At 34.9% G+C, this 17,095-nt stretch overlaps 1 protein-coding gene across 1 annotated transcript in view; it reads right to left on the minus strand.

Moving 5' to 3' along the window:
• Positions 1–16,781, minus strand: part of LOC136025801 (growth hormone secretagogue receptor type 1-like) — a 39,595-nt gene extending 22,814 nt beyond the window's left edge. The window contains exon 1 of the mRNA XM_065701792.1: positions 16,634–16,781. Coding sequence (XP_065557864.1) covers positions 16,634–16,781 — 148 coding nt within the window. The remainder of the gene's footprint in view (positions 1–16,633) is intronic.
• Between the last annotated feature and the right edge of the window lie 314 nt (positions 16,782–17,095).

The raw sequence follows: 17,095 nt of genomic DNA on the forward strand, positions 1-17,095 counted from the left end.
CTACTAAGGTACTACTTTAGAATCTACCTTTTTTGAAAAAAAGCAAAGTAGGATTAGCAGAGATGTACTGAAAGCAAGTTTTTCAGTGAAGAGTTCGAAACTTGAAAAGTCCTTTTAGGAATATTATGTTTCTACTTTTGTAAAGAATTTTCTAAGACTGTGACCCTTATCGTACCTCCATACGGCGGGGGTGCCTTACTCCTAAAAATTAATGCAAATTTTGAATTTTCTGCGAATATTGTGATTCAATGGGAAATTGTTCACCATTTTAGGTCTAGAGACCCTTTGACGACGTTCTTTCTTTGTCTCTTGACTTCAGACCTTCCAGATTGAATTTTTTTTATTTTAAAATATTATAGTTTCAGAATGCTCATAAGCATGCATCCCCCACACCTAATTCGCATTGTTTTATCTGTCCTTCATGTCTATGCATTTTTGTATTCTTCCACTTGAGTAAAAATATCAAGCTATGTTATGTTAATAAGAACATTAAGAAACACTAAAATTTAACATGAATAATATTTTTTTATTTATTTATTTACTAAAAAATTTGTCACATGAAAAGATAGGATCAAAAAATAAAACTAAAACAACGGAAACAAAACATTTACGTGACCAACAACACAATGTGAACTCCAAATCATAGAAAGGAAACTGGGGTACCGGAGTTAGGCCTAAATGGTAACTAGCTACATTTTAATTAGGTTTTTCAACAGTCAGAGAGAAAAACGCTTTCATATTATCAAAAAAAAAAATGTTTTTATGCTAAGTGGTTAAGTTACATTACGTTAAGTATAACCTCTCACACTTAGACAGGTCCATACACCCTAGGTCAACATGAAAATCCATAAAACCATGGTAATCAACTAGCATAATAATCAACCTCAACATAATCATCATCTACAAGCAGCATAGTCATCATGATCCAACTATTTACAAATTATAAAAGCGGAATTTACAAAAAAAAATTGCTCTGTATTAAGGGTGAAGTGCTATTTAAGAAAAGCTTATTAATTTATTTTAAAAATGTATTAGTTGTTCATCCAGATTTTCTATTTTATAGGTATTGTGCCGGCTTTTCCCTAACGTGACATAACTTACATAACTTGAAATTTGTTGTAGAGCTCGATTATGCTTGGAATTCCCTACATTACAGACAAAATTCGCTCCGTGAATTTACATATAACTTGTCGTAAAAAAATATAAGTGTCATCTCCATCTATGCGAGAGTCAGTTCTGCGGTGTAATGTGAAAGCATCAATAGCTAGTTAACGATTTGTAACTTTGTATTGTGAACTATTTTGTATTGATATTCGAGATATTGTATCGATATTGCATCGAAATTTTGTATCGATATTGATAACGAGAGGACGGCTTCAGAAGAAGTAGTTTGCGAACCAAGATTAGAATATTGGAAGCTGCAGTATCTTAGTGATCAAGTACAGTTCTGAAATGTGGATTTTTCGGAAGATAAAGAATGATCTTTTGGATGTTTCCAGTGAAATATTAATGATAGTTTGGGGTACCCATTTAAATTACCATATTGCAAGCAGGTATCTGTCTGAAAATGTGGTTCTACATCTCTTCCTAGTGCTATAATCAGAGAAAGGCTGATATTACTAGGACATGTTTTGCTGATGAAGGATGACATATTGCCAAAGATCGTCCTTTTTTACCACCACTCTAGGAGCAAACGTAAAGCAGATCGTCCTTGAATCGGGTGAGAAGAGGCCGTAAGAAAGGATTTAAAGGAAACTGGAACTTCTTGTGGAGATTAAAGAGGGAAGCTTCGAACAGATTGGGATAGAGGAGGCTTGTAAACTGTTGTATTGGCCTCGGGCGGCTTCGCGCTACAGTGATCTGTTAGCAGTAGTAATGGTAGTAGCAGAGCAATATTTTTTTTGGAAAGGGGGCAGTAGGTGAAAAAAGTTTGGGATCACTGCATTAGAACAAAACAACTCAAAATACGTTTGGCGTTTTTCGATTGTTAAAAACGAGCAGTTGTTTATGCAAGGGATTTTATTCCAGGACCTTTGAAGATAACACTGAAATACGGTAATTTCGATATAAGAACCACACAATTCTGAAAAAAATCTAATTGTATTTAGGCTGAAATTCCATAACTTTAAGTCAATCTATTGCAGAACATGGGTGGATTAAGATCAACGTGCCATATGTCGTCGCTGCCAGGCCTAAAGATCATTATCTGACACTTTCACACGAAACAAATAATTTCCCAAAAATGTTTCCGAAGCAGTTCTCAAATGGATTCGTAGTTTACACTACCTTTCCATTTACAGTTAAAACGAAATAAAAATATGAAAAAACGGCATAGTTTGTTAATAAGACAATGGAATAATAACCAAAGAAATTTTCCCTAAAATAATAAAGTCTGAATATTTCGGCTTCACGCCTGGAAGCCATTTTCAACAAGAAAAAAAGAAAATAAAAAGAATAAACAAACTAACTTAAATAAACAAAGCATACAAAGAAAATTGTCACAAAGACATTGTTAAGATGTGAATTCTTCTTTTCTTTTGTTTTCCTTTTGTTTATCATAGCATTTGGGGTTTTTACCCCTTTTCTTATGTATTTAGTTTATTTTAAGTTATTTTTTCTTCTTCTTTGTTTTTCTGTTGATAAAAGCTTCCGGATCTGAAGCCGATAATATTCATATTTTTATTAGAATTAGAAAAAAAGGTTTTTGTTGTTTTTTCATTGACTTATTGAAAAATTATACCAGTTTCCTTTAATTTCATATCGTTTAATTGTTCTCAAATGGAGAGCAATTAAAAAGCAATGTATGTTAAATCATACTTTGAATCTCCTCATCTACATTGCCCTGCTGAACCTTCCTTTGAGATAGGCTTACAAATATCTTCTGGCAAGAATTTCATAAATACATGTGTATTATACGGCAAATACTCAAGTGCTTCATTTCATTAGCACCTATTTCGTTGACACTCAATCGTAATGAAATATACAAATATCTCGAAAATATAATACTTCACAAACAAAGCTATATATTCGCACATTAGGGAGGGTGGGTGTAAGGTATAGCAGGTCTGCATGTAAGCTGTGTTAGGTACAATAGTTCTGCATATTATGATGTAAGAATTATTTTCTAACTTCAAGCTATCCAAACTATTTACACCTGCCTCTCCTCCCTAATGTGCAAATATATAGCACACATTATATATTTACCATCTATTCCGCTAATTGTCGTTGTCTCGTCTCATGCTAAGCTCAAAGAAACTAACGAAGAAACCGGTTTATTCTCGAGTTTTACACAGCGTAAATTTGATTGTTTGCCGTATAATACACAAGTACCATTTCAGAAGTTTGAAAATGTCAGATAGCCTAAAACCCTTATCCATGACTGTCAAGATTTAAGTAATGTTCAATGTTTATGTGGCCCCAAGAAAAGTCAGTCTCTTTACTTCTCTTTTGGGCTTGTTGCATTTGCTCCATATTGGCAAACATCATATAAGTATCATATAGACGTTACAAATTAATCAAAATAATTTTGCTCTGACAAATACAGTTAATCCTTCAACAAGTACCCTGTGTCACAGCCAACTATTTTTGAACGAAGCTGATGTAATCAAGAATACCTGAAATAATCAGTTTTTCAGGAACCTTACAAAAATCTGTCATTTTTAAACGTATTGAAAGATTGACACATTATTTTGGCAGGCATCAGTTTGCAAGCTTAAAAATAAGAACAGAGGTGACGAAAAAAATAGATGCTATTAATTGTCTGAACGCGTAGTTGGCCTTTAGTAAGAAATCAAATAATATCTAGTGCTATTGATGACTCAGTTATGTATAGAAAAATCACAACCAATGGAAATGACTTGAACCACGTTTTAAAAATATGACGTGACGAAAATTTCTTCCCATTGCCAATTCTTCAAAAGTTATCTCAGCCATACATTGTTGCACTGACATACTTCCCCAGATTCCTAATATCCGGTTCACAAGTGCTATTGAACATTCGACCATTCATTTCTTTCCGCTTACCCGAAACTTTCATCTCCCAAACCCTCCAACTTCTTACAACACATAAAGTGCTCTAGATCGTTGAGTTACACAATTGGAATTTGACTGACTTAAATTGCCCCCTAAATCTTACTTTAATTTTTTATCCCAAAATTTCATTCCCTTAAATCCTCTAGCTCCTTACAACGCATAAATGATTGGGATTCTCATGTTACACAGTCGGGCTTAGACTTTGGCTTACACTTCCTCTTAAATTTGATTTAAGTTTCCATCCCAAAGTTCCTTCCTCAATGCCTCCAGTTTCTTAAAGCGTATAAGTGTTCCATATCCTCATGTTACACAACAAATCTTTGACTTTAACTTATATTCCCTCCAAACTTGACCTAAATTTTCATGCCAAAAATTTCCTTTCTCAATTCCTTCAGCACCATACACCACATATTTACTCTAAATCTTCAAGTTATACAACGGTATTTTGATTTTGCCTAAAATTTCCTTTGAAAATTGATTTAAATTTCCATTTCAAAAATTTTCTTCCTCAAATCTTCCAGCTCCCTCCAATACAAAACAGGCTTTAGATCCTGATATTAAAAAAATTAATAAGAAAACAAGTTTTTTAAGTGAAAGTAAGGAGCGACATTAAAACTCAAAACGAACAAAAATTATTCTGTATATGAAAGGGGCTGTCCCTTCCTCAACGTCTCGCTCTTTACGCTGAAGTTTTTTATTGTTTTGAAAAATTAGAGCTGTGAGAAAGAGTCAAACTTTAGCGTAAAGAGCCAGACGGAATAATTTCTGTTCATTTTAAGTTTTAATGTCTTTCCTTACTTGCAGTTAAAAAAGACTTGTTTTTTTAATTTAATTTCTGAACATTTTTGAATATATTTATATGTTTTGATTTTGGTTCTCCGCACCGGAATAATTAAAACAAAATTTGCACACTAATTTATTTTTCGGCTATTTTTTTTTTTATTTAATGAGAATAAAAATCCAATTCTTTTGATGCATCTATTGGTATCAAAATTTCGTTTTTTAGAGTTTCGGTTACTATTGAGCCGGGTTGCTCCTTCACCCTCTTCATAGAATTTCTCTCCTCCATGAAATATTCCTCCATGGAAAGATCCTCCCATGTAATCCCCTCCCCCAGCCCCCCCACCAGAAAATATCCCTCCTGAATGCTTCCCAATAACCAATACTATGTTCAAACAATGGGCAAAGTTCATAACTGACAGCCCTTCCCCCGGGAACTATGGGTGATTAAGTCGTCCTCAAAGACAAAGTAATTAAATATTTTGACTATGCTGAACAAAATGGCTATCAAAAAAATTTTATCCGGTGACTTTGGGAAAAAATGAGCGTGAGAGGGGTTCTAGTTGCCCTCCAATCTTTTTGGTCTCTTAAAAAAGGCACTAGAACTTCTAATATCCGCTCAAATGAGCCATATCGCGACATTCTAGGACCACTGGGTCGATACGATTACACCTGGGAAAAAGGAAAAAACAACAAGAAAAAGCAAATAAACACGCATTCGTGATCTTTCTACCGACAAAAAATACAAAATTCCACATTTTTGCAGATAAGAGCTTGAAACCTTTATACTAAGGTTTTCTGATACACTGAATCTGATGGAGTGATTTTCATTAAGATTCTATGACTTTTAGAGAGTGTTTCCTCCTTTTTTGAAAATAAGGCAAATTTTCTCAGGATTGTAACTTTTGATGGGTAATACTAAACTTAATGAAACTTGCATATTTAAAATCAGCATAAAAATCAAATTCTTTTTATATATCTATTTATATCAAAATTCCATTTTTAGAGTTTCGGTCACTATTTCAGCCCAGTCGCTTAAAATCAAGTACTTGTGGGCAACAAGCCATTGCTAATCAAAAAGTTCGTGGTAACGAACTGTAGTAAGGAGCGACCCCGCTCAATAGTAACCGAAACTCTAAAAATGGAATTTTGATATCAATAGTTACATCAAAAGAATCAAATTTTAATGCTGATTTTAAATACATAAGTTTCATCAAGATTAGTCTTACCCATCAAAAGTTACGAGCCTGAGAAAATATGCCTCATTTTAGAAAATAGGGGGAAACAACCCCAAAAAGTCATACAATCTTAATAAAAATCACACCGTCAGATTCAGTGTATCAGAGAACTCTATTGTAGAAGTTTCAAGCTCCTATCAAACAGTTCGTGGTAACGAACTGTAGTAAGGAGGGATCCGGCTCAATAGTGACCAAAACTCTAAAAACCGGAATTTTAATACCAATAGTTATCTCAAAAGAATCGCCTTTTAATGTTGATTTTAAATATATAAGTTTCATCAAGTTTAGTCTTACCCATCAAAAGTTACGAGGCTGAGAAAATTTGCCCTATTTTAGAAAATAGGAGGAAACGCCCCCTAAAAGTCATAGGATTTTAACAAAAATCACACCATCAGATTCAGCGTATCAGAGAACTCTACTGTCCAAGTTCCAAGCTCCTATCTACAAAAATGTGGAATATTGTATTTTTTGGCATAAGACAAATCACGGATGCGTGTTTATTTTTATTTTTTTTTCTAATTCCCAGGGGTGATCGTATCGACCCAGTAATTCTATAATTTTGAGAGAATGCTCATTCAAACGGAAATGAAAAGTTCTAGTGCCTTTTTTAAGTGTCCAAAAATTGGAGGGCACCTAGGCCCCCTCCCACGCTCATTTTCTCCCCAAAGTCGTCGGATCAAAATTCTGAGATAGCCATTTTATTTAGCAATAGTCGAAAAACCTTATGACTATGTCTTTGGGGACGATTTATTCCCCAGAGTCCCCGTGGGAGGGGCTGCAAGTTACAAACTTTGACCAGTGTTTGCATCTAGTGATAGTTATTGGGAAGTTTACAGACGTTTTCAGGGGGATTTTTTGGTTGGGAGGAGGGGTTGAGAAGAGGGGGTTATGTGGGGGAAACTTTTCATGGAGGAATTTGTCATGGGGGAAGAAGATTTCCACAAAGGGGGCGCAGCATTTTCTAGCATTATTTAAAAAACTAAGGAGTAGCATTAAATTTAAAACGAACAGAAGATACTACGCAGATAAGGGGTTTAACTCCTCCTAATACGTCACTTTTTGCGCTAAAGTATTTTTAGTAATTTCAACTATTTACTCTACAGCCTTTGTGATTCAGGGGACAAAACTTAAGCTTTAGTGTAAAGAGCGAGGTATTGACGAGTGGGCGAACCTTCTCATACACGTAATAAAAATATACGAATATAGAAGTTTGTTACGTAAGCTAATTCGTAAGTTACGTATATATTTTACTAATGAAAACGTTCGTAAAAAACTAAAATTTCTAGTTGCCTTTTTAAGTACCCAAAAAATTGGAAGGCAACTGGGCCTCCTCCCCGTCCTTTTTCTCATAATCATTCGATCAAAACTATGGGAAAGCCATTTAGCCAAATAAATAAATATGTAAATTTCGCTTTAATTATTTATCTGCGGAGAGCCGAAATCAAAACATGGATTAACTAAAAAAAAAACGTTCAGAAATTAAAGAAAAAAAAGATCAAAAAGTTCATTAATTCAAAAACGTACAGAAATTAAATATAAAAAAAATAAGTTTTTTTTAACTGAAAGTAAGAAGCGACATTAAAACTTAAACGAACAGAAATTACTCCGTATATGAAAGGAGCTGTTCCCTCCTCAACGCAACGCTCTTTACACTGAAGTTTTTTTTACTATTTTAAAAAGTAGAGTTGAGAGAAAGAGTCAAACTTTAGCGTAAAGAGCGTTGGGTTGAAGAGGGAACAGCATTTCGGAAAAATAGGAAATTCTAATTTTCTTGACGAAATTAGAATTTTATCGTGGAGAAGGAACAGTTTTTCGTGGAAGAAGGGGAAAAAGTGTGATTTTTATCCCTTGGCTATCATTACTTTATCTTTAAAAATTCAATTTCCTTAAATTCTGCTTGACTTTTTTTTAACAAACATGAAGTATTAAATTTTGATTTTTTCTTAAAATTTAAGAAAACTGAAGACAGTGCAGCAATTGCAATTCCTTCGGATTCCTTTGTGTGCTATTTCCCGTGACCCCAGGATTCTTCCCCACTTTTCTCTAAAATTGAAAAGCATGGATAATAAAAAATTATAGGATTATGAGAAGAAAGCTGGGGTGCATTCTAGAAATTAATTTTCACTTACTAGCCTAATTAGTGCATTCTTTTTTCATGATCTTGGGGAACAGAAGTGTATATAGCAATGCCGTTAGGTTCAAGGGAACGCTTATTTCATGACATAACTGATTACATCTCATGGAATCTAGGGCGTATCCATGATATGTTCGGGGGGGGGATCATATTATCCAGGTGGGGGCACTACAAACTATAAAAAGCGCATGAAACATTTGCTTACAGGCATATGACATTTCCCGAGTCCGAATTTTTTTTTGAGGGGGGGGGGGTCTTGAAAGTGCATTGCACAGAATACATAAATCGACAGTGCTATAGCTCTGGATTTTTAGGAGTTTCAACAAAGTATTCTCAACATCTATGGAAATACTTTTTTTTTTAACACTCTTTGTTCAATCGAGTGATCTTCACACGAGATTTGCTAATGTGATAGCTCGCCCTGGATCTGACCATCTTCCATTAATAGCTACAATTAATCATCCTGTGAAAAAACTGCGAAAGAAAAAGGTTATAACTCGACTAATGAAAAAAGAAAATCTCCAAAAATTTGCAAAAGAGATCAGCATTATTGATTGGAGTCCTGTTTTTGAAGAAAAAAATGTCTTTCAAGAGCATTAGAAAGCCTTGTGTCAGCCATATTGCCTATTTATGAAAGAGCATGCCCCCTCAAGACTATAAAGTCCAAAAAACTTGTTCCATGAAAGCCATGGATGTCGATGGAAATGATTGATGACAGAGTATTGAGAAAAAGGTAATCTGAGGGATATTTAGATGATTGGAGTGATGAAGCTTTTGACCTATTTAAAACACAGAGCAATCTAGTGGATAAACTTCGAAAAAATGCAATTTATAATTTATAATCATGAATTTGAGAATAGCAAAGGGAACGTGAAAGAAACGTGAAGGGCAATAAATGACATAAGTGACAATAAGTGACAAAGGAGATAAGAAGAATGAAGAAATCTGATTAAGCAGTTGTGACCGTGATAGCAAAAGTACAAGTGTTAATAAATTTGGTAAATTTTTCCTCGAATATTGGTCCTGAAGTACAAGAAGTGAAATCTAGGGTCCTGAAGGTTCAGAAGTGAAGTTTAGTATTTTTTTGTGATATAAGAGGTGAATATCTGGAAATGAATTTTAATTTGTGTACTAGTGAGGAAGTGAGTAAAATTGTGAAGTCGCTGGAGTCTAATTCAGCTGGAGTGGATGGCTTAACTCTTTGAGGGCTTAAAGCTATTTTAGGGTACATACTACCTTGTCTGGTGTTTATTAATCTTCTCTAGAAAAGGGTGATTTCCCTGAACAGCTTAAGGCCACGAAGGTCATACCCCTCCACAAGGGTGGCTGCAAAAGCGATAATGAAAACTGGCGACCGATTTCGATTTTACCTCTTTTTTTTTAAATATTAGAAAGAGTTTTCCATAAACACCTATATGATTTTCTCCAGGATAACGAATTATTAAGTGAAACCTAATTTGGGTTCCGAAAGGGACACTCCGCAACTCAAGCTTTGTAGCATCTGGTATTTGATACTGTAGATTTCAATATTTTGCTGGACCAACTCAAGTGTCTGGGAATTCGCGGCACTTCTTTACAGCAGTTTGAAAGTTATCTTGGAAGATCCTTGTGTGTAGTACTTAATATTGTGATTTCATCTTCTTATCGACTAAAATGTGGAGTTCCGCAAGGTTCCGTTTCAGGTCCCTTACTTTATCTTGTGTGCGTAGATGCGACACGTTTTTATCGTCAAGATGTCTACGTAACAACCTTTACTGATGGTACAGCTTTGACAATTTGTGCTAAATCGATCGAAGAGGTTGTTTTGAAAGTAAATGATGCGTTCAGAAGGCTGGATGTTTTTATGAACCTTAGCAGGCTGTGTGTCAACGTGAAAAAGTCATTTCTAATGACTTTCTGCAGAGTAGGCATGCCAGTTGATGCTAGAGATCTAGTTATTTTATCCGGAAGGCCTATTCAACAAGTTCATATACTGCGATACTTAGGATTTTCCATTGATTCAGACCTTTCATGAAAGCATCAAAGTAATATTATTTCTTTAAAAATTGCCCGAGGAGTAGGAATGCTTCGTGGCTTGAAGCATTTCTTGCCAAAGCGGATTCTACTAATGATTTATTGCTCATTTTTTTACACATATCTGTCATGTGGCTGTCTGATTTGGAGCAGCACTTTTTGCTGTAATTTCAAAAAGTCCAGATTCATCAGAACAATATCGTGAGGATCATAGGCAAGTATGTCAAGGATGTGAATGATACAAGTGCTTGTTTTAAGTCTTTAAACTTCTTTAATGTGGGCCAGCTGCGGGATTATCAAGAAGCAGTTTTCGTTTTCCAGTGCGTGTATAATTTAGTCCCAGGTATTTTTGGTGACAATTACCGTACAAACAATGATATTCACGAATGTGATACGAGGAATAGTGATAAATTGGTGACTGAGCTTAAGAGTAGCACAAGATCAGGATTTCGATTACAGTTTCTTGGAACTGAAGTCTGGAATTCTCTGCCAGTGAGCATCAGGGCGGTTGAGCATCTTCTAGAGTTTAAGAGTAAGTTAAAAGATAATTTGATTGAGAATGGTTGGGTTTGTATTTATTTATGAGGAGGTAGGAGGTGGTAGGGAGATCTGGATAGTTGGGGGTGGTAAGGAAGAGTGAGTGGATGGATGGTAGGGAGGAGTGGGTGATGGTGAGGGAGTAGGGTTGTTGGGAGATTTATATGTATATATATATATATATATATATATATATATATATATATATATATATATATATATATATATATATATATATATATATATATATATATATATATATATATATATATATATATATATATTAAGGGAATATTGTGCAGGAGACTGGTCTTCTTTTTTTGTGGTATGTTTTATATTTTTTTTTGTTAGTTATTTATTATGTTATTTAGTTGGTGTGTTTACAAAATGGTTAATTTTTACTACTGCACGCCAACAAAGACGTGTTTTTCCATCAGTGCAGTATATGTATAAAGTAAAGAGCTACAATTGTGTTTATTAATAAAGTATTGTATTGTAGAAAAAAAAAGCAACTTAAAGTTGTATTTCCAGACACCGAGAAGACCAGCGAACGTTATAAAGAACAATGTTTTCCCTGAGGTACGATCTATCTTAGATCTTCTCCATAGTTACACCAATACATTAGATTAGTTTTGAGCATCTAATAAATGACTTTATAATTAAAGATACTTGTACTAATAATTTCCTTAAATAAGGTGGAAGCGTAAAGGAATACAATTTACAACCTGTCTTTTGTAATTAATGATAGTGATTAAAAATTTAGAAATAATAAATTACCATTAATGATTTGTTAATCATTAACAACAACAATTTAAACAACATTTAAACAACAATCAGTTGTTCACAATTTCCCCTAGAGATTACTTCATTTTGTTATTGCTTATATTTTAGATTAAAATACTTTTTTTCTACTCTATAATCAACTTATTATACTTAAAAAAAAGTTGAAACCTAATACGTTTCTTAGAGAGGATTATATAAATAAAACAATTTTTCAACTTAAATTAAGGAGCACCATTAAAACTTAAAACGAACAATAATTATTACGTATATGAGTGGGTTGTCCCCTTCTGTAAACCTCGCTCTCTACGCCAGAGTTTTTTTTACTACTTTTAAAAAAGCTTCTTGTTTTTTTATTACGCATTAAATTATTACACGTAAGAGGGGTTCACCTCCACCTAATACATTGCTCTTTAAGCTGAAGTAATTCTATTAATTTTTAATTATCTATTCTACGGCCTTTGTGATTCAGGGGTCATTCTTAAGGAATTGGAACAAAATATAAGCTTTAGCGTAAAGAGCGAGGTATCGACGAGGGGTGAACCCCCTCATATACGCAATAAAAACATATGAATAAAGAAGTTCGTTACGTAAGTTAATTCGTAAGTTACGCGTATTTTTTACTAATAAAAACATTCGAAAAAATTAAAAGTTCTAGTTGCCTTTTTAATTAACCAAAAAATTGGAGGGCAACTAGGCCTCCTCCCTCGCTCCTTTTTCTCAAAATCTTCCGATCAAAACTATGAGAAAGCCATTTAGCCAAAAAAATGTGTATTTATATGTGGAGAGCCAAGATCATAAAATGAATTAATTCAAAAACTTCCAGAAATTAAATAAAAAAACAAGTTTTTTTTTAAGTGAAAGTAAGGAGCGGCATTAAAACTTAAAACGAACAATAACTCCGTATATGAAAGGGGCTTTTCCTCCTTAACGCCCCGCTCTTTACGCTAAAGTTTTTTACTGTGTTAAAAAGTAGAGTTAAGAGAAAGAGTCAAACTTTAGCGTAAAGAGCAAGGCGTTGAGGAGGAAAAGCCCCTTCCATGTACGGAGTAATTCCTGTTCGTCTTAAGTTTTAATGTCGCTCCTTATTTCATTTAAAAAGACTTTTTTTTTATTTAATAAATAAAAGAAAATGAGACCTGATTGCATTTTAATCTTCTTTTTGTTAAGATTTTGATTTGCATACTGATGGAAATTTTGGTTAACCGGGGCTAGAAGTTAACCAAGGTCTTCAGTTCCTTTTAGATACATTGAAAAATGGCTTCAATTTCCATGAATTTAGGTGGAGGGGAAAATGTATGTGTCCAAATCTAAGGAGGAGGATTTGTTTTGTTTTTTTTCTGTTTTTTCAAACAAAAAGATCAAATGAAGCTATTTTCAATGAAGTTGTCGAAATAAAGGTATTTTTCAATATCTAGGGGGGCTGAATATCTTGGGGGAATAATCCTTGGCCTGAGACCCCTGATAAGGAAGTTTTTCTTTGGATATGAGGGCATTAGTATTAAATGCAAATGTCTATGAAGTATTTGGTGAATGTTGGGAAACCTTATGTTTTTGACAATTTAAACCTCTTTGGCAAATATAACAATTGTCTGATTCATTTCTCTAAATATTACGAATATGAAAATAAGCTAATATTGTTTCTAATGCATGTCTTACATTGATTCATAATTTAAATTATTGCTAGCTTGACACTTTAATTACAGACGTAAAAGATATGCCACATATTAATTGCTTACATCAAAAACATTTATTCTAGGGACTGACATATTTATAGACCCGAAAGTCAACTTTATTCGACTGAAGAACTATTCGAAGGCTTTTGCAATAGCTCTATTAGATGTGCGCAACTTCATGCCTTGAACCTTGCAACAGTTCTTATCCCCAGTGGCAGCAGTGCAATACTGCTGCCACTGGGTACTAATCCTTGCAACATAACCTTGCAACAGTTCTTATCCCCAGTGGCAGTGGTGCGATACAAAGTGGTAACCTTTTGCAATAGCAACGGCAAATGTCTTTGGTGGCATTTCATAATGACTGGTAAAAAGAAGTTTGTTAAAGTTGTCCGAAAAAATTTTTGCTTTGAACCGTACTAATGTTACCATTTTTAGGGGCCAGTACAATGGTAGGCTAATTCATTGCAATTGTATTGACGACTTTCTTCGCTGGTATTTCTTATTGACAGGAAAAATAGGTTTATGGCAGTTGCGACAACAACTTAGTGCCTTGAATAGTACTACATCACCCTTCCCCAATGACCAGTACAATGCTAATTTATTCCATTAGTAATGGCAAATTAAGTGGCAATTCATAGTTGCTACTAAATATAGGTTTAAATATGAATTTATGGATGCTGGTAAATAAGGATTTATAGTAGTTAAAAACAATGTTGTGTCTTGAATCATATTACTGTTACTATTGGGAGGTACAATTGGGAGGTACAATTGGGGGGGGGTACAATTGGGAGGTACAATTAGGAGGTACAATTGGGAGGTACAATCATATTACTGTTACTATCTCTATTGGGAGGTACAATGGTAGTTTCTTCTAATAACAATAGCAACTGTTTTCGGGGGTAAAACCAACTGTTTCTGGTAAAAGCATGTTTATTGAAGTTGTGAAAAATTCTATTTCATGAGTGGCACTACTGCCCCCCCTTCTCCGATGGCCAGTACATTGTTAATCTATTTGGTACTTCCGTATAATCAAGAATACACTCAAGAAGTGAAGATAGGTTTATTATAATGAAACTAGCTGTTGGGGTGGCGCTTCGCGCCACCCCAACACCTAGTTGGTGGGGCGCTTCACCCCCCCCAAGCCCCCCCGCGCGCGTAAGTCGTTACGCGCCATATTAGTTACGCGCCATTGTAGTTGTGTCCCTGTGTCCCACCTGTGAATATAGATAGATTTATATATGTGTTTCAAACTACGTAAAAATTGCGAATATACAACATTTTTGGCTTTCCCACTACTGGGAGCTTTCCGTTTCCAATTGCCAGCAATTGATCTGAAAATGTTTGACCAGAGTCATCGTTTTGCAATCGGACACGCATATTTGTAGTTAATTTTAATATTTTTACGTGTGCCCATAAATTAGAATTTTTCAGGCAAGCATTCATTTCGTCTGCAGGAGTTAAACTACGTAAAAATTGCGAATATACAACATTCTTGGCTTTCCCATTGTCTGTGCATATACAAAGCCGTATGTACTAATAATGACGTCATATGCAAACGCTCTTTTTACAAACAAACAAACAAACATGCATACACACAACTCGTTTTTATATAGATAGATAGATAGATAGATACAATACAAATTAACTGCGTAAAACTTGCGAATATACAACATTCTTCGCTGTCCAATTGTCGCTGCATATAAATAGATTGTCAGGTTTACCGACCCTCGAACATGCAACGTACAATTGTCCATGGGAAAACAATCAGTATTAAGATCTATACCACATTTTTCTAATGATTGACCTTGAGCTTTGTTAATGGTGATTGCAAATGCTAATCGAATTGGGAATTGCAATCTTTTAAATTGAAAAGGCAGATCCGTTGGAATCATGGGAATGCGAAGAATAAGAACAGCCTCACCCTCAAAAGGCCCTGTCAAGATTGTGGCCTCTATTAGGTTTTCCATTGTTTTTTTTACGGCAAGTCGCGTGCCATTGCAAAGCTTTGGTGGGTTGATATTTCTTAAAAGTATTATTGGTACGCCTATTTTTAGTTGTAGCACGTGTGGTGGAAACCCTGAAAGATCTATGGAATTTAAAAATTCAGATGGATAATTAACCGCTTCATTTGGTTCCAAAACTGTGTCGACTGACTTGTAAAGGACTGCCTGGTCTCGAATCTTGGTCAAAACAATATTGTTGATTTCGTGGACGTCTATATTTTTGGGTGCGAAAATCGCTCTTTCACTTAGCCATTTATTATTTTTATAATTTTTTAGAATATTCGGAAATACTTTTTCAATCAATTCATTTTTGGACGTCACTAAATTACAGAAATCAGCAGGTAGTTGTATACGTCCTGAAATTGAGTCTACTGGGAGCTTTCCGTTTCCAATTGCCAGCAATTGATCTGAAAATGTTTGACGGACGCCTTTTTTTTTCACTTTCTCTTTTAGCAGCAAGTCAGCTTTCGCGTTGCTCTGGTAGTTCCTCGGCACGCTTTCTGTTCTTTCTTTTTCTATCAGCCTCAAGCCTGTTTCCTTGCTGTTCTTTTGATTCCTCGGCACGCTTTCTTTTCTGACTTTCTCTATCAGCAGCAAGTTTTTTGGCATAGACTCTTTGAGCATCTTCATCGGCTTTTGCCATTGTAAGTTCATCAGTCATTTTAAACTTAAACATTAATAGATTTCTACGTGAACATATATGTCTTAAATATCTTTAATGACGTCACCGTCATAGCAAAAATGACGACAATTAACTTCATGACGTCAGTCGACACAGAAACATGACGTCACCTGATAGACACACAGACAGTATTAATGCTAAAGCCAAGGCTCAAACCTGGAGCCTCTCGGACCTAGAGCCTGAAACATAACGCTTTACCAACTCAGCTACTTCGGCTTGAATACATCGTTTTGAGCAGCTTCCTCGGGTGTTGCCATTGTAGGTTCTTCAGTTATTTTACAATTAGAAATTTCTCTTTCAACGGTCTTCTTACAATTAAAAATTTGTCTTTGAACGATATTCTTAAATACCTGTGTCCTGGTCGTCATTTATGTTCCCTGTGTCCCGGTCGTCATTTGTGTCCCGGTATCCCAGTCTGTAATTTCTCTTTGAGTGTCCCGGTCGTTATTTATATTCCCTCTGTCCCGGTCGTCATTTATGTCCCGGTCTGTAATTTCTCTTTGAGTGTTTTTTCTTTTTAGCATTTTTTAGTTTTTTACATTTTTTCTTTTTTCAGTTTTCTTTTTCTTTTTTATTTTTCAGCTTCACTATGAAATACATATCGCCGAACCTTTATTTTTTAACTAAAATCTGATAGGCATTGATGACCTTATCCAAGTCAAAATCCCAAACCCAATCATCATCGCTATCATTTTCAGTTTTGATATGTTTTGACTCTCGCTGTCCAGGTGGATCTTCATCTAACTGCGTGGTTTTGCGTTCTTTAGCCTCAAGCCTGTTTCCTTGCTGTTCTTTTGATTCCTCGGCACGCTTTCTTTTCTGACTTCCTCTATCAGCAACAAGTTTTTTGGCATAGACTCTTTGAGCATCTTCATCGGCTTTTGCCATTGTAAGTTCATCAGTCATTTTAAACTTAAACATTAATAGATTTCTACGTGAACATATATGTCTTAAAATCTTTAATGACGTCACCGTCATAGCAAAAATGACGACAACTAACTTCATGACGTCAGTCGACACAGAAACATGACGTCACCTGACAGACAGACAGACAGCTTATTTTTATATATATAGATATACCAGTGTCCCAGTCTGTAATTTCTCTTTGAGCGTCCCGGTCGTCATTTATATTCCCTGTGTCCCGGTGTCCCGGTCTGTAATTTATCTTTGAGTGTCCCGGTCGTTGTTTGTATCCTGCTGTCCCAGTCTGTAATTTCTCT

This window comes from Artemia franciscana, chromosome 4 (genome assembly GCF_032884065.1).
Source record: "Artemia franciscana chromosome 4, ASM3288406v1, whole genome shotgun sequence".
Lineage (NCBI taxonomy): Eukaryota > Metazoa > Arthropoda > Branchiopoda > Anostraca > Artemiidae > Artemia > Artemia franciscana.